General features: G+C 43.6%; 1 protein-coding gene across 1 annotated transcript; it reads left to right on the top strand.

The window, feature by feature from the left end:
* The first annotated feature begins 788 nt into the window (after positions 1-788).
* Positions 789-12741, top strand: LOC115482135 (NF-kappa-B inhibitor delta-like). Its single transcript, XM_030221706.1, has 4 exons — positions 789-908; positions 2420-2536; positions 9100-9264; positions 11598-12741. Exons 1-4 carry the CDS (start codon positions 789-791, stop codon positions 11637-11639), a joined length of 444 nt encoding a protein of 147 aa, XP_030077566.1. The 3' UTR covers positions 11640-12741.
* Positions 12742-18645: the final 5904 nt, after the last annotated feature.

The following is an 18645-nucleotide window of genomic DNA, read 5'->3' as shown; positions in this document are numbered from 1 at the left end:
AGCCATACTGGGTCAGACCAATGGTCCATCCAGCCCAGTATCCTGTTTCCAACAGATCACGAGGAGACTAAACGTTCAATAACAGTTATAGAATTTTATAACCTAAGGGATTTTTTCTATCACCCTAAGCAAACAAACCATTCTCTTCTCTTGTTCTTGATTGTTCCCCTTAACTCGTCCACAACAATTATCAAAACAGTGGGAAAATGTGGGATACAAATGTAACAAATAATAATAATATGGCGCCTAGAAAATCCATATGGAAAACATTTCCGCTTTAGTGTATGCTATAAGCGGTGGCTATATTTATGCACAGTAAATGGAATACGCTTAGTTGATATGCCAGCACCTAAAACTACGCACTTCAATTTACACCAATGAAAATGTGGCATAAATCCCGATGCACAGATTTAGGCGCAGAGGGCCATATTCTATAACAATGCGTGTAAAATTTGGAATACCCATGAAACGTCCATTACCCCACCCATAACCTTTGCGCATTAAATTTAGGTGCAGTGCATTACAGAATACACTTAGGGAGTTGTGTGCGTAAATTCTAATTATCACCAATTACTGCTTACTATTGTTTGTTAAGTGCTGTTAACAATGCTAATTGGCTTGTTAAGCCAATTAAGTTACACGTGTTGTTACATAATATGCTTGGATTTTGTCGTGGAACGCTAGGTGCACTATATAGAATCTGGGGGTTAATGTGTTAGCTGGCTCCGCAAAATGAGATATTCAGTGCTGAAGCCCCGACATGACCCAGCATTGAATATCTGGAACTAATGCTGGCAGTGGTCAGTGAAACGCTGGTGCCACTGACTGAATATCAATCCCTATGTTCTTTATGGAACCCAGAAAAAAAAGCTGCAGGTCTTTATGCTCACAGTAAAGAGAGCAAACAGGTAGGAAATCCTGACTAGCACTGACTGCAGAGGAACAAGGTCATCTTTTACACCTCCTCAGACATTGCATTTAAAGCATCAGCCGTGAGCTCAGCCTTTTGGTCTTGCGCTCATTTCTCTGCATCTTTGCTGAATAGCTAATAGCTTCATTTGCACAGATTTAAATGTGCTGTGCATTGGTCTCTATACAGAGCTTTACACACAGCTCATGCGCAAAACTCATTTTTGCACTGTACAACCACAAAATTGTATGCTAAAGCCAAGCTAACTGGGGCCCAAGCCTAGTGCACTTCACTGCACCAGCCTCTCTGTCATTTATGTAGATTGTCTTTTGAAACCTCCCTGAAGACCAGAGAGATCTCCATGATGGTGGTCTGCATAACCCTCCAGGGTCTGAAACCTAGGAGCCAAAATTTAAACCGTGACTCTCCACAGTGAAAAAAAACCAGGAATGTGGATTGACAGATGATGAATTCTAGGCTTCCTTTTACAAACACCTCCTAATAAAATGGAATGGTTACAACTCTTACAGCAGAAGGCCTCAAATCCAGTCCTCGAGGTCCACAACCCAGCCTGGTTTTCAGGATTTCCTCAATCAATATGTACGAGATCTATTTAAATGCAACGGAAGCACTGAATGCAAATAGATCTCATACATATTCATTGTGGAAATCCTGAAAACCAGGCTGGGTTGTGGTCCTGGAGAAAACCAGTTTTGAGGACCCCTGCCTTAGAGGTTTCACCTCACACTCACATGTCAGGGATCTCCAGGCTTAACTGCAAGAGTTTAAAGGTATAGGCAGGGGCGTAGCCAGACACCCAATTTTGGGTGGGCCTGGGCCCAAGATGGGTGGGCAGAAGAACCTCCCTGTCCCACAAGTGATTTGGTCTCTTCCTCTCTCGCCTGCATGCCATAGGGTCTCTCAAACATCCCCCTCCCCCGCATACCATTTAAATAGCAGATTTTCACCAGCAGCGAGCAGCAACTAATACACACTGCTCATGTTGGCCCCACAGCCTTCCCACTGATGCAACTTCCTGTTTCCGCATAGGCAAAAATACGTAAGAGGGAAGGCTTTGGGGCCAGTGCGAGCAGTATGTATCAGTCTCTGCTTGCTGCAAGCAAAGATCTGCTATTTACAAAGTACGCAAGAAGGACAGTTGTTGGGAGCTTTTGGCTGGTGGGGCTTGGAGATCCCTGCCAGCCACATCATAGGTGTGTTGCTAGTGAGTGGGCCTGAACACAAAGTGGGTGGGCCAGGGCCCACCCGGGCCCACCCTTGGCTACGCCACTGGGTATAGGTTTCACAAAAGCAAAGTTCCAGGTAAAATTGGAGAACTAGGCAACAAACCACTCTAAACAGATAGTTAGAATATCTTTACAATTATTCCTCTATTCTTGTCTAGCAATTCTGGAATATTACTTTGAATAACATATGTGATGAATGAGATATTTCCAAGTTCATCTCTGTGTGTATGTGTCTGCGTTTTGTTTTGTCTAATTTGACCAGGACCTTAAAAGCAACAAAACGGTGCTGCACTACGCAGTCCAGGATGTCAACCTCCCCTTGCTGAAGTTCTTCTTGGAACTGGAGATGCCCAAACCATCCAAGCTAGTCAACAGTCAGGTGAGCTGGTATTGAAGATTATAGACGAGATGGTTGTGCCCCCCAAAATTAAGATAAGGAACCAGTCAGCAGTTGGCATCATTTGGGGTGTATGCTTTATTGTGATTTAATACACTGCATTTCATGCAATGCTCATCAAAGCGGTTTACAAATATTGAAATCTAAAAACAGAAGAAAGGAACGCCATTAAATTGAACAGATAGGCTAGTTTTTGACTTCTAATTGGAAGGAATTCCGTAATATTACTCATACCCCACAGACACAGTCTGATTCAGTGCTTATGCTAGCCTGGAGGTGGTCTGTCTGGCTGGCTGTAGGAGCCAATTTTTCAAAACCATCTAGATTTAGGCAGAAAGAATGCACATAAATCACCTCTTATAGAACACCAACTAGCAGAAAAGTATGCACCGTGTTTTGATGGTATGCACTTTCCCAGTAGGCGTTTCCATGGGTGGAGATTGAGCAGAGTATGGATGAAGCATGTATTCAATCATTTTCATGAGTTCTAGATAACATCTAGGCATGAGAATTTATACCAGCCATAGGGCTAGTGGTTGAACCTTATATATAGGTGTATTTTCTGCCACTTGTGCTAGTATTCTGTAAAGAAAAGTGGGTGCCAATTTTCCTTTATTGAAATGGGCATCTGCTTACCTTCTTATGTTAGGCATCCTGTTAAAGAATTACTTTTCTGACTTAGAACCAGTGCGTTGTTTCCGGCAAAAAAGGTGCTGGTACTCAAATGCTAGGACACCCTTCAAGGGTGGGTGATCACTGAGGGACCCACCCCACAATAGCCAGGCCCCCCTGCAACTAGTCACAGAACCTATGACAAGGCAGAATTGCTGTGTAGAGCCTGAGCTCTTTCATTAAAACTTGGGGCCCATGGGTCAATTTTAGCAGACAATGGAAAAGGTGCCGGCACTCAGTACCCCCCAAGTACCCCCTCAAAAAAAGCCCTGCTTAGAACGATACTAGGGTGGGGCACTACTATAGCAATACCCCCTGCCCAGCCACAGAGATCACACACTCCAAAGCCAGCCTTCATCAGAGTCAGGGGCTCATCAACAGAGCAGTACTAGAAGCGAGAAAGGAAGCCAAAGCTCAGTAGCTTATCCCAGAGGAAAACCAAACTAAGGGATTCTTTTACAAAGCTGTGGTAAAAAGTGGCCTGTGACAGTGTGGGCACATCTTTTAGGCACACGCTGGGCCATTTTTTTTTTACCACAGCTGGGGGAAAAAAGGCTATTTTTTAATAGGCCGGGAAATGGGCTTGCGCTAATGTTAAAACTAGCGCGCTCCTATTTATGGCCTGAGCCCTTACCACCACCCACTGACCTAGCATTAAGGGCTCATGCGCTAACCATGCAGTAACCATGCAGCAAGCGCCAATGTGGGTGCGCTGCCAGTTACCGCCAGGAACAACCCCGCGATAGAAAATAGAAAATTATTTTCTACCATGGGATTCGGCGAGTGCCAAAATCATAATTACCGCCGGGCGCAAGCGATATCCAGGTGGGTAGTACCTATTAGGCATGCGCTACCCACGTGTGAGCCCTTCTGCGCTTTTGTAAAAGGGCCCCTAAGAAACGCGTATAGTTCGAAGGCAGCATACCCATTGCCCTCTTCTAAACTCCATCCATGTGTTCGGTCACCTCTTCCTTTTAATGTGGACAAATGCAAAGTGATGCATGTTGGGAAGAATAATCCGAATCATAGTTACCTACCTGATGCTAGGGTCCTCCTTAGAAGTCAGCACTCAAGAAAAAGATCTAGGTGTCATTGTAGACAATACGCTGAAATCTTCTGCCCAGTGTGTGGCAGCGGCCAAAAAAAGCAAAGTGGATGCTAGGAATTATTAGGAAAGGGATGCAAAATAAGACCAAGTATATTATAATGCCTGAATAGCATTGAACATTTTTTTTCAGCACCAATTTTTGAGCACCATATACTAAATCTGGGCATAAGTGACTTTGGCATGTGCATTACAGAATAGCACCTAGCAAGCACGTAGCTGCTAATTATTGGCTCTTCTGATGCGCATAAGTGTAATGATTCTATAACTTAAGCACACAATGGATGCCTAAGATCAGGTACCAAGTTATAGAATGAGGGGGTAAATGTGTACCTAAGACAACAGAAGGCTAACCAGCTTATAATCGAACGAGAAAAACGCCCAAGTTCCGACCTAAATCGGGAGATGGACGTTTATCTCACAAAAACGCCCGTGTCAGAGGTGTGGCGAAGGCGGAACTGGGGCGTGGTTATCTGCCGAACAAAGATGGGCGCATTTCAGCGATAATGGGAAGAAAGTATGCGTTTTTAGCTAGAATTTAGGACACTTTTCCTGGACCCTGTTTTTTCACGAATAAGGCCCCAAAAAGTGCCCTAAATGACCAGATGACCACTGGAGGGAATCGGGGATGACCTCCCCTGACTCCCCCAGTGGTACCTAACCCCCTCCCACCACAAAAAAATGATGTTTCACACATTTTTATTTTCACCCTCAAATGTCATACCCAGCTCCCGGGCAGCAGTATGCAGGTCACTGGAGGAGTTGTTAGGGGGTGCAGTGGACTTCAGGCAGGTGGACCCAGGCCCATCCCCCCCTACCTGTTACAATTGTGCTGCTTAATGCTTATTAGTCGTCCAACCCCCCCAAACCCACTGTACCCACATGTAGGTGCCCCCCCTTCACCCCTTAGGGCTATAGTAATGGTGTAGACTTGTGGGCAGTGGGTTTTGAGGGGGATTTGGGGAGCTCAACACACAAGGGAAGGGTGCTATGCACCTGGGAGCTCTTTTATCTGTTTTTTTGGTTTTGTAAAAGTGCCCCCTAGGGTGCCCGGTTGATGTCCTGGCATGTGAGGGGGACCAGTGCACTACGAATCCTGGCCCCTCCCACGAATAAATGTCTTGGATTTATTCGTTTTTGAGCTGGGCGCTTTCATTTTCCATTATCGCTGAAAAACAAAAACGCCCAGCTCACACATTGTTGAATAAAACATGGGCGTCTATTTTTTTTCGAAAATACGGTTCGGTCCGCCCCTTCACGGACCCGTTCTCGGAGATAAACGCCCATGGAGATAGGCGTTTTCATTCAATTATGCCCCTCTAAGTGAGTTGCCCAAGATCACAAGGAGCATCACTAGAATTTGAACCTTGGCTTCCTGACTTCTCTTCCACTCTTCCAAGAACCAAATCATTTTCCATTTTCCCAAGTCCAATCCTGGAGTACCCCTTGCCAGTCAGGCTTTCAGGATATCCACAATAAATATGTATGACATTGATTCACGTACACTGCTTCCATTATATATAGTAAGCTCTTTCATGCATATTCATTGTGGATATCGAGGACCGGACTTGGGAAACACTGTTGTAGAACAAGCTTTCCATGACAAAGAAATCTTTATCAAATTATCCCCAATGTGGACTATTGAACATTGCTCCCTTAAAGCACACAGAAAGCCTGTTAGTGTCTTCAACCTCTGTAAATTGAGCCATAGAACTGTAAAGGAAGTTGAGTATCATGCACTGATGGTTGCAAATTCTGAATATTGTGTTGTAATGAGTTGTTCAGAGCTTTGTCTTCTGGACCTGATCATGTTGCTCAGATCCTTTGACCTCATCTGTTCCCATCACAGCTCTATTAGATCAAATGCACTGTGTACTCTGACATGTAAACCAAAGGGTATAAGTAGATTTCCAGACTATACACCTGCTTTTGTTTCCAGGACTATTTTAAGAAGATTATTTTGGTGAACATGGGTCAAATAACCCCCATTTAATCAGAATCCTTCTTTCTTCCATCTAGCCTCAGAACTTCAGAGTGCGGATGATGTACACCCTTGCTCACTAAGCTTCATTCTACGCTAAATACTGGGCGGGCTAGATAAAGAGAATCATGACCTCAGGGTGGGTGTTAAAAATGTCTCTCTGTTGTCCTGATCTTGGAATGTGAGCTGTGCCTGCACTTAATATCTTGCAGCCTTTGGCAACCTGTGGCTGCTAGTCACACTATTTTGATGGCAGGTGCGGTGCTGATGCCTTGTCACGTGACATACTAAACAACCTCGTACACTGAGCAAAATAGGTATAAAGGTGAAGGTAGAAAACAATTCACAGAAAGGTAAAAGAAACACTGTAGGTCCCGAGATGACATCAAATAAGATCAAAACTTGAATTCTATTAAAGAGGCAAGTGATTGAATGCATACTCCTTCCAGTACTTCTTATCACTTCTATAACACTGCTACAAAAACCTCAGGGGTTCTTGTACAAAGGCACACTGAAAAATGGCTTGCAGTAGTGTAGGCGCGGGTTTTGGGCGTGCGCCAATCCATTTTTTAGCGTGCCTATAAAAAATGGCCTCTTTTTTATTGCCGAAAATGGACGTGGGGCAAAATCAAAATTTGGGGCCTGAGACCTTACCGTCAGCCATTGACCTAGTGGTAAAGAATCTGGGCGGTAATGAACTATGCGTGTCAAATGCCACTTGACATCAAATAAAAAATATTTTTCAGATGCGCATAGCAGACGCGCACCAAAATAAAAATTACCACAAGGGTGGTAACCAGATGGTAACTCCAATTTGGCACGTGTTCGGCATGCGTAGGCGCCCACATGGCTTAGTGAAAGGGCCCCTCAGTGCTGTATTAGATTTGTAGGTATCGCCACCACTTGGCAGTGTCCGGGAGGTGCCCTCAAGTATAGTCTGGAAATTGATGATCAGTGTAGCAGGGCCCTCATTGTGAATTCTCTTCTACTATCATTGCTCACAGGATACGCTCCCTAAAATTAAAGCTATGCTGAAAACCTATTTGATTTGCCTGGCTTTCAGTCTGTGACTTGGTTTTTGGATTTGGAAGATTTTCGCTCCTGGGGTCTGTAGAATACGGCATCTATCCCTTCCTCCTCTCTCTTCTCCACTCCCCCCCCCCCCCCTTACTTCTGTATTTTCTCCTTTTACTTTTCACAGAATAGAGTTCATTTCTTCCTATTGATTATTTGGGATTGCAACCCACTTTGATGGTTCAACCTTAAGCTGAAATCAAAGGAAAGCAACGTTGAACCTTGTTTTTGTACAACCTAGTAATGTGATTTTATGAAAAATATATACTTTCAGCCCTTCTAGAGATTCCTGTGTATGGATAATGCAATGCTGCATGTAGGTGCATGAATTTATGCCTGTCATTGAAATGGCATAGGTGGGTGCAGTGTGCACCTGAAAATGCAGACTCATGCAAGGGTTCTATAATGGAATCTGGTCGCCCAGGTTCCATTATAGAATTAGCTCTCAGCACACTGCATCTCGCTGCCTAATTTTTGGTGACCTTTATAAAATAGCCCTTAAGAAGCCCTTTTACTAAAGGGCATTAAGCACTTATTCCAGATTTTATATATGATGGCCAGATTTTTTCATCTCATAATAAAACTGACTTGAAATTAAGGTATTTTTCCTCTTATGCAGTGCTGTCTGTTAGTTCCTGTATCGTTTTGTGTACTTTATATGTATAAATACATGTGTGAATATTTATGTGTTATATTACAAGCCCTATTTGTGATTTATACATGTAACTACCAGCAATTACAAGTATTTATTGCAAGCATTTACATGTATATATCTACATTACATATAAATTGCAAGAGGGTGTGGTTTGGGTGTGATATGGGCAGAACTAAAATCAATGCATGTATTCACTATTCCACAAAGTGAGAATTTGCAGGTTGGAATTTACGCCTGCTTTTTCACATGTGCAAGTTTTTATAAAGTGCACATTTAGGCCAGCCTTTGACAGGAGGTATCCTCCTTAATTCTCTTTGGTTTATTTCCCCCTCCAAATGAAAACTAAATGATGATTGTGGCCTCTGTGTCTAATTAGCAACAGCGACACATGTAGGTTTGTAAAATGGCTGACATACACACCTGTTGACACGTACACATCAGTGGCATAGTCACGAGTGAGGGCCTGGGCCCCCTCTGTTTGGCTTCAGGCCCCCTAAAATTCCAGCACTGGGCATCTGTTGTTATGGCTGACAGGGATCCCCAAGCCCCGCCAGCTAAAGAGGTCCTCTTCCAGCCTCACTTTCTATCGGCCACCAGTACACTGCCTCCCTCCGTGTATGCTCAGTTTTGTGACGGCCGACAGAAAGTGCTGCCAATGGAGGACCTGTTTGGCTGGTGTGGCTTTGGGATCCTTGCCTGCAGACAAAGGTATTTGGGATCGGGGATCAGGGAAGTGCAGAGACTAGAGCAAGGGTGAGAGCACGGATTGGGACAAAATTTGTACCCTCCTCCCCCCCCCCCCCCCCTCCACCTTGGTCTCAGGCCTCCTTAGAAATGGCAGTCTGGCTACATGACTGGTACACATGTAAATAGCTGTAAGTCCTCCAGGCATATATTCTGTGGTCCTAAGCATTTATGTTCTTTTCAGGATGGGAAAGGTTTTATATATTATTTTCAAACGATAACACACGTTATCAATCTCTCAGATTTTGCATTTTGCTCAGACTCTGTGCCAAGTCTTAATTTTCTCCCTCTTTCCCCCTCCCCCCCATTTCTAGGCTCATGGGAATACAGCTCTACACATGGCGGCTGCTCTGCACCATGAATCAGAGCAAGAAGAAATCATTAGACTTCTTTTAAAGCACGGAGCCGATCCAAGTGCCAGGAATCTAGAAAATCACCAAGCCATCCACCTGGTGCAGGCAGGAGAGACGGGAGATCAGGTAAATCTCACATCAGCCGACACACTACAGTTCCTGTTTAGCTTCCCCACAAATGAGTTAGCAGTGAATTCTAGTGTAGTTTCAAACACGTTGGAGCTAATGTGTTGTCAGAAAACATGTTGGAAAAGGAACCAATGCAATTTCCAGAATTCTTGTAAAGCATCACTTAAGAATAACACTTATGGATACCTTTCTGGTCACACACACCCTAACAATCAATGGACAGTCTGGACACTGAGAGCTATTGGTATGGAATCTGGTGTGCAGCAGCAGTGTCCACAAAATATTTGGTCATAAATAGTATCACTGACCTTCTGGGTTTCTGCCTTCAACCATACATAGTCTGAACAAAACAGAGCAGCCACTATACTGAAGAAGCAGAAATGTATTTATCAAAAGTGCTTGTCGTGGCCACATTTTGTCTCCCAAAAGACTGCATCAGGGGCTATCCTGTTTTGTTCGGACTGTCTATGTGCAGATTGTTGCCTTTGTTCTATGGTGAAATCACATATATGCAGGACTAGGGTTACCATATGTCCGGATTTACCCAGACATGTCCTCTTTTTGAGGACATGTCCGGGCAACTGGGCAGGTTTTGCCAATCTGCCCGTTTGTCCGGATTTCTGGACAAATGGGCAGGCTGGTGGGTGGGCCGTCCGACAGCCCGCCAGCCTGCCCATTTGTCCAGAAATCCGGACAAACAGGCAGATTGCTAGCCTCCCCTCCCCTTAGTTACTACTGCCCTGGTGGTCTAGTGACCTCTTCCGCCTTCGGAGCAGGAAAGAGCCCCCTCTTTCCTGCCCGGAGCGCTGCCCTGCTCGCATCCTTCCTGTTGATGATCTCGGCGCTGATTCAAAATGGCTGCCGAGATTTGAAGTGACCTCGCGAGACTTCAACTCTCAGTGGCCATTTTGAATTGGTGTTGAGATCACCAACAGGAAGGATGCGAGCAGGGCAGCGCTCCGGGCAGGAAAGAGGGGGCTCTTTCCTGCCCCAAAGAGGTCACTAGACCACCAGGGCAGTAGTAAGGTAAGGGGAGGGGGTGACGGGGTGTGTGACAGGGGGGAGGGGAAAATGTGACAGGGGGCGGAGTGAGGGCGTGAAAGGGGGCGGGGTAGGTGTGTGGTGAGGGCGGGGCATGTGGAACGCCAAGAACTTTACAAAGCGCGTATGTGGTGAGATGCAGTCAATTAACCATATTTTGTTACATTTATATCCCACATTTTCCCACCTATTAATGCCTGCCCAAATTTGTACCTCACAAAGCTGTGTTTTCTAAGCTAGTCCTGGAGTGCCCCCCTAGGGAGTTTGGTTTTCAGGATATCCATAATGAGCATGCATGAGATAGGTCTGTGTGCAATAGAGGTAGAAATAAATAAACAAATCTCATGCATAGTCACTCCTCCATATATTTAGTACTATTTAACTGGCCAGAATGGATGCTAACTGGTTAAATAGCACTTAACCGACTATCCGTCGATATTCAGTAGAGGATAACCAGCTACCCTCCACTGAATATCCACAGTTAGCGCCTGGCAGATAACCGGTTATATCACATGACACAACCGGCTATTCACCAATATAACCGGTTATCTGCCAGTTTCTAAACTGGGTTTGGCAGCCATATTTGGCCGCATCAAACCCTGGTATATCTTTGACCAGTTTAAAGATAACTGGCTATGTCGACTTAGCTGGTTATCTTCTAACCGGCTGAAAAAAAAAAACAGATATGCAATGCCGGTCCTGAAAATGGCCCGGCATTGAATATCCGGGTTCAGCACAGACTGCAGGAGACAACCCGGCCGTCTCCCGCAGTCTGAATATCGGGGTCACTATGAATATCCTGAAAACCAAACTGGTTCAGGGGTATTTCAGGACCATGGTGGGGGACCTCAGCAATCCACTTAATTGGCCATAGGTGTTATTAACTAGCCAAAAAGACTCACCTTTGCTCTTGCTTGCCCTAGACATGCAAAAGAAGTAAAAGTATCAAGACTTGCCAAAATTGGACCGATACTGCTGTTAGAACTCTTTAAATTCAGAGTTAATGTGTTTCAAACTCAGGTAGAATGCATTTCCAACTACTGGGAATGAATTGGCAAACTTAAGGATGTCAATGGCCCGTTACAGGTACACTGAAAAACAGCACTGAGGCTGGCAACTCATTAGCAATGTATTTAGCACACTGATCTATGCACTAGTGCAAGCAAACAGCTATGCCCCTAGATTCAGAGAAAGACAGACTAAGAAAGTAGTCCATTCAATATTCTATACGTATGATAACATCTCTTCACAGCAGATGAACTAACTCCTATGGTTTATTTTTTTTACAGATCAAGAAACTGTTGAAGAAAGGAAGAGGCATCCTAGTCTAATTATGGCCATTACCACCTTAGAATGTGTCCCAGAGTCAATACATCCCAGTTTCTCATTTTCCACAGATGGCTGATGTGGCATGTACTGTATTAGTACATCCATTAATGTGACTGCAGTAGGCCTAACTAGAATCACGTGTGGTTTATTCTGCATGTGTCAACAACACCCCACCTGCTGTGATAATATGGATTTCAGTTAAGCAACAGCTGCCGATCAATGTTAAAACTCCTGGTCTTGTCTTAAAATAGACAAATGCCCTTGGATTGATATCAATGACAGCTCAACGACTCAAGTCATATCTGCAGCACCCCAGTTTACAGTAGATCATCTTGTCCTTCCCCCTTTTCCATTCAGAATATTTCACACTGGTTTATTGGCTGAGAAGAGGCATTTTTATGGTAGGCTAAGGTCCTAGACTGCACCTTCCACTAAGAAAAGCAAAGTGTATGCAGCAGACACTGTGGTCTACAATGAACAGAACGGATAAAAGCACCTGCTTGGCATACAGTGCCAACACTTTACCAGCAAGCCTGACATGGTATTTCATAACAGGTATCATATAATTCACCACAAGAGTATAGAACTCATTGTTCTCTGGGAACAACTGCATCTAATTAATGAAAATGTACCTTTTTTGTGTAACAGAATATCATGCGGCAGACTGTATTAGCTTGTGCATGCCATTACTGAAGGATGACTCACTGGGAACCTATGTAGGTTATTGTTGAATTAAGACTCATCCTACTCCGAAGTATTCTATAGAAGGCCTGTTCGACATGTTCTGGCTGTACCAGGAAACTATGGGACCCTTTAACTAAGACGTCCAAATTACCATACGGTAACTGCCAAAATTCTGTGGTCACTGCTGGGGGCATTCCCAGCTTCTTCCGATATAGTTGCCACAGAGAAAAACCTACTGCCTCCATCTACACCAGTGTGTCGTAAGTTACTATGCATTAATTGCAAGGTGCAATCCATGACTGTGGCATAGAGGAGTAGCCTAGTGGTTAAAGCACCAGTTTTGACATCCAGAGGTGCCTGACTCAAGTACCACTGTTGTGCCTTGTGATCTTGAGCAAGTCACTTAACCCTATATTGCTCAAGTACAAACTGAGGGGGTCTTTTACTAAAGCTTAGCTCGAGTTATCTGCAGGAGGGCCCATAGGAATAAAATGGGCCCTGTTAGAGATAACTCAAGCTAAGCTTTAGTAAAAGACCCCTTCAGGGTCCTGTTTGGTGTGCTAGCATTTTTAGCGTGCCCTAAAAATTATCGCATGCTAACGGTAGAGACACCCAAATAGGTGTCTCTAGCATTAGTGCGCGCTAATTTTTAGCATGCGCTAAAAATGCTAGCACACCTTAGTATACAGGGCCCTTAGATTGTAAACCCTCCAGGGACAGGGAAATACCCAGTGTCACCTTGAGCTACTACTGGAGGAGTGGCCTAGTGGTTAGAGCACTGGTCTTGCAATCCAGAGGTGGCCTGTTCAAATCCCACTGCTGCTCCTTGTGATCTTGGGCAAGTCACTTAACCTTCCACTGCCTCAGGTACAAACTTAGATCCTGGGACAGAGAAATAGCCAGTGTACCTGAATGTAACTCACATTCAGCTACTACTGAAAAAGGTGTGATCAAAGAAATTAAAAAAATGAATATCCACCATCCAAAATGTGCCCATTCCATGGTATGCAACTAGTGCATGAATTAGTGTGCGCTGTCATGCCAATGAGATAATTGGATGCACTAACCTCATGTGCTAATTCACACCATAATACTCACCAGACTTTAGGAAAAGGTCCCCTATAGGTTTATTAAGAAAGAAGGAGCAACATATAAGGTGTTTGATTTTGTCTCCATGATTAAAATGAGACCCAGCGGTTGACCTGAGAGACCCTAAGGGGACCTTTTACTAAAGGGTTGACGCACAGCAATAGATTTGCAGTTTACCAATCTAGAGCTACCGCCAGGCTACCGTAGCAGTCTGGCGGTAATTCAATCCCAGTGCACACTGTTTTCGGTGCTGCAGGAATTTATTTTCAGATTTTTACCATCAGGTTTACCCAGCGGTAATCTGGCAGTATCGGGTGCTGCCCAGTTGATGCCGGGTTGGCATGGGAGCCCTTACCGCCTCCTCAATGAGTGGTGGTAAGTGCTCCCCCCTGAAATGGCCATGGGTCAAGTGCAAACTTACTGCATGGCCATTTCTTTTTTCAACCGTTTTACCCTCTGTGGTTAAAAGGGCTTCAGCATTTAGTCCATCTCTAGCATAACACTATTGGGATTGTGATATCTTCTTCTTCTTTTTTTGGGGGGGGGGGGGGTCAGGTGAAGGATCTCTCTTAAACATACACCATATTCTATTCAAAATTCCAAGCAAGATTTTATTCAATTAAGCACTTAACTGAAATATAAGTATGCCCTGGCTTACACTTTGCAGAATTTAAATAGAAAACAAGAGGTTTCAGATTCTAAACAACTTAAGCAGGTTTGGTTACAATACTCCCAGTCCAGGCTATTTTTATCCAATTAAACTGTACTTTAATATTTCATCTTTATTGACATAAACACACGTTCTTGTAGACTCAAGATTCCATGGGTCTTCCCTCTGTTCTCACAGCCTGACCCTTTAACCTTTGAATTACCAGGAATATTCCAGCATCCCCTTCATCAAAACCCTGTAAACCAATCTGGTCCTTAGGAAAAGAGTTGTGGATCTTGTCTGCAGCCTGCAAGCTAGGGACGGACGGCCCAAAAAAGTTTGTTCCATTTAATTCTCCATTGTTTTGGTTAGTCTTCATTTTTTCGGGGGCAATTTTGTTAAGTGTGTGCTCTTTGCAAACAGTGCACACTATTTTTGGCAAATAAAATAAATATAGAATGTTGTGATTTTCCACTTGTTTTTGTTTGCTAATGACATGCAACAACATGGGATATGTCATTGCAAATGACAGCCCAGCCCTACTGTAATCTTACCCTTCTAGCTTACCTAACTCAAACATAGCACAGCCACTCAATGGCTCAGGTGCAGAATTCCATCCCCTTAACCCCAGCAAACCACAGGTTTACGATCAGCCATAGCTTTATTTGCCCTTATCTTTTTTTCTTCAAGTGTAGTGTTCTTAGGCACATGTTGCATCTGCAAGTTAAGGCTTGCAGGACTAGGGGAATGTGTAGCTCTAATGACAGGTACCCCTGAATAGAATCTGCAGTGTAAGGTACTCTTTCTATGAAATGAATTGCTGATTGCAATGCAATCATACACTTAATCTCTAAGACCGTTTCTTTGACAGGTCTGGTTTCCTTAGGTGGGGCAGATGACATTCACCCATCTGCTAATTAGTCATCAAGAAGATATTCTTACACAATTTCATGTAATAAGCTAATTTATGTACGTGCAAATGTATTGATCCATACCCAAAACCAACAATTTTTTCATGTTATATTGTACATGGGTTGTGGACTTTGGCAGGGTGCATGTTTTCCTGATGAAGTGACTTGATTGTATTTTATTGTGAAGAAACATTTATTCATACCTGCAAGCAATTCAGTTGTAAATGTAGTGCTCAAGCACAAACGTGGCAATTATTGTTCCATCATGAGACATCTATGTTCTGCAAGACCCTAGCTGAAGCTGAGTTATGCCATGCCCACTGGAGTTAAACTTTCTTCAGTCGGCATCGTTGAACCTTTGGGTTGTTTCGCTCTTTGCTACCACTGCTGAAAATATTACTACTGCACTTTTTATAGTCAATATGCAAAGTCGTTCACTCTTGAATGGTTCTATAATTGCTTTGAAACTTTACTAATTCATATTTATATGTGGTATTTGTAAATGTATGCATATTTATTAGGAGAAACAGAATTGTAAATAGAAACACATTTTCTCTCTCTGCAATAAACATTTCTGAAGAATAAAAGCTTGAGTATGTTCAAAAGTGTCTGCAGGTTTGTATTTTTAACTTATTAAGACCCCACTGGTAGTAACCTGTAGAAGAGTCATGCTAGGTAGAGTAGTCTAGAAGGCGACTGAAACTGGGGCTTTTGGTTTCAAATGAAACTCAATCTGCGGCCAGTTTTGGCCAGAATCAAAGCTGAAATTGAAACTGAAACCTCGCTCCCTCCCCCCGCAGAAAGCCCATCCTCCTGGACCAGCCTCCTCCTTGGCAGAAAGCCCATCTTCCTATGCAGCTCCTGCAACCATTCTGTGCCATCCTACTACTACTACTACTACTACTACTACTACTACTACTACTTAACATTTCTAAAGCACTACCAGCGCTGTACAATTTCACAAAGAGAGACAGTCCCTGCTCAAAGAGCTTACAATCTAATAGACTCAACCACTGAATTAGAAATAAGTATAACTTCAATATAAAACGTGGCTGTAAATCGCGTGGCTGTTATTGTCTATTTTTTTTTAATGGAGGAAAAGCCTCTGTATCCCCAATCCAGGAACTTTTACTTCTGGTTTTTTTTTTTATGGGGAGAAAATCATCATCGGCTCAAAAACCTCCTTAAGTGCAACTACGCTCTGAATTTATCTAGTGCATACTTTTATATAAGGTGTTTTGCACTTATCTTGCAGTATTGCGTCCGACGGGGTCCCGTTTCGCCGTCTTCGGCTTTCTCAAGGAAGTGACCTCGTACTGCATATGTTCTAATACCTCGGCCTGATTTCACCTCATTTACCTTATATAAAAGTATGCAATAGATAAATTCAGAGTATAGTTGCACTTAAGGAGGTTTTTGAGCCAATGATGATTTTCTCCCCATAAAAAAACCAGAAGTAAAAGTTCCTGGATTGGGGATACAGAGGCTTTTCCTCCATTAAAAAAAAAATAGACAATAACAGCCACGCGATTTACAGCCACGTTTTATATTGAAGTTATACTTATTTCTAATTCAGTGGTTGAGTCCTACTCGTTATTCTTAGTTTGTCATGATAGAGGTCCACAGGAATGGCATTCCAAAGGGTGGGGACAGCACAAAATAAAGCTGAGTTGCGGGTTGACTCTAAACAGGAAGAGTGGATGGGGAAAAGGGTTAATTAGGAAGCTAAGGCAGAGTGTAGAGACCTAGGGAGAACATACGGGGAGATGAGGACGGAGAGATAGGAGGGGGTCCCAGTATGTAGGACCTTGTGAGCTAAAGTGAGAATCTTAAATTGGATATGGAATGGCACAGGGAGCCAGTGGTGATGGGCAAGGAGGGGAGAGATATGATCGGATCTGTGGATGTGAGAGAGCAGATGGATAGCAGTGTTCTGGGCCATTTGGAGTCCTTTGACAAGAACTTTTGGGAGACCTGAATAAACAATGTTACAATAGTCTAAACAAGAAGACATCAACAAACTAAGCAAGGTTGAACAGGAGTTGTCGTCAAGACTACTGCGAAGAGAGTGGATAAAACAGAGAGATTGGAAATAAGCTCTAGCCATAGAGGAAATATGGGATGGGCAGCCAGAGAATTTTCATGTCATTTGATGTGTTGTTTTCAGTTAGATTAATTTTGATCATTTTTGCTGGCCATTGTTTTCATCTTGGGAGCAAAGTTAAGTGTGCACTCTTTTCAAAGAGAGTGCACTATTTGGAAACTGAAACAGTGCACACTATTTTCCCAATCACACACACATGTGCAATGTTGGTTTGCGTGTGTGCAATGATGCACTATTGGGGAAAAATGCACATTCTGTCAGAAAGTGTGCCCTCTTTCAACAGAGTGCACTATTAACATCAAATGAAAAACACAATTTTTGTGTGTTTTTCTGCTCATTTTTTGGTTTTAATGACATGCAACAACATGAGATATGTCAACATTTCAAACATGCAACGGAGATCTCAAGCTTCCTAGAAATAGTGAGTTCATATTTCTTTACTTGATGGAGGAAAAATACCTCAGAAGCATAAACGCAAAAACTGATCCAAGATGGCGACTGGAGCTGTGTGAGCATCTCATAGCTCCCGAGAATCTGAGAGGGAAAGACGCCAGGAGCTCCCCCTGAATAACAGCATGGGGAAAAGGATGGGGAAAGCTAAGGTTCTTACCTTCCCGAACCTAGCTACAGGTCCCGCTGTGCGCCAGACTACATTAGAGACCTTCAAGGTGAGAACACTCGGAGAGCAGATGCCCACTCCGACGGGATCTGCGTCGAAAGACGCGGACCATAGCATAGAAGGAGTGTCATTGAGCCCTCCCTCCAACACAGCCCCCCCCCCCCCCCCCCCCCGTGACCTGGATGTGTCTTGGCGCTGACGGAGAAGCAGCAGACGGAGGTGATTGGTGGAATGCAACCCTCATTTGTTGACAGGGGGGGACCCGTTAGCACCTGAACTCCGAGCAAAATAACAACGGAGGAGCAGAATCCCTCATCTTTAGCCTGAAGTGATACTCCTAAAGGAAATGGAGGAGTGGTAAAGCCAGCTGTGGTAATGCTGGAATCGCTGTGGGATGCAATCCAAGGTTTAAACACTACTTTTCTAACTATTTCTAACTCCCTTCGGGGAGATTATTATTATTATTTGTTACATTTGTATCCCACATTTTCCCACATATTTGCAGGCTCAATGTGGCTTGCATAATACTGTGAAGGCATTCGCCAAATCCGGTACAGGATAGGTACAAAATGTTGTATTGGGATAGGGAAGATATGTTGTATTGGGATAGGGAAGATAAGATTCAATCAAGTTGGGTTGAGGTAAAAGAGTTCATTAATGTCCAATACGATCTTTAATAGTGAAGTGTTGCAGGGTTGAGTCATTTAAGTTGGGTCATTCGGATATGCCCTTCCGAATAGGTGAGTCTTTAATAACTTTCTAAATTTTAGGTAATCATAAGTTGTTTTCACCACTTGTGGCAATGCGTTCCACAGGCGCGTGCCTATGTAAGAGAAGTTGGACGCATGGGTTGTCTTGTATTTTAGTCCTTTGCAATTTGGGTAATGGAGATTCAGGTAAGACCGTGATGAACTGGTACTATTTCTAATTGAGAGATTGATTAGGTCGATCA

Source organism: Microcaecilia unicolor, chromosome 12, assembly GCF_901765095.1.
Source record: "Microcaecilia unicolor chromosome 12, aMicUni1.1, whole genome shotgun sequence".
Classification (NCBI taxonomy): domain Eukaryota; kingdom Metazoa; phylum Chordata; class Amphibia; order Gymnophiona; family Siphonopidae; genus Microcaecilia; species Microcaecilia unicolor.
Note: the sequence above shows the minus strand (reverse complement) of the source record. Positions and strands in the feature narration are given on the sequence as shown.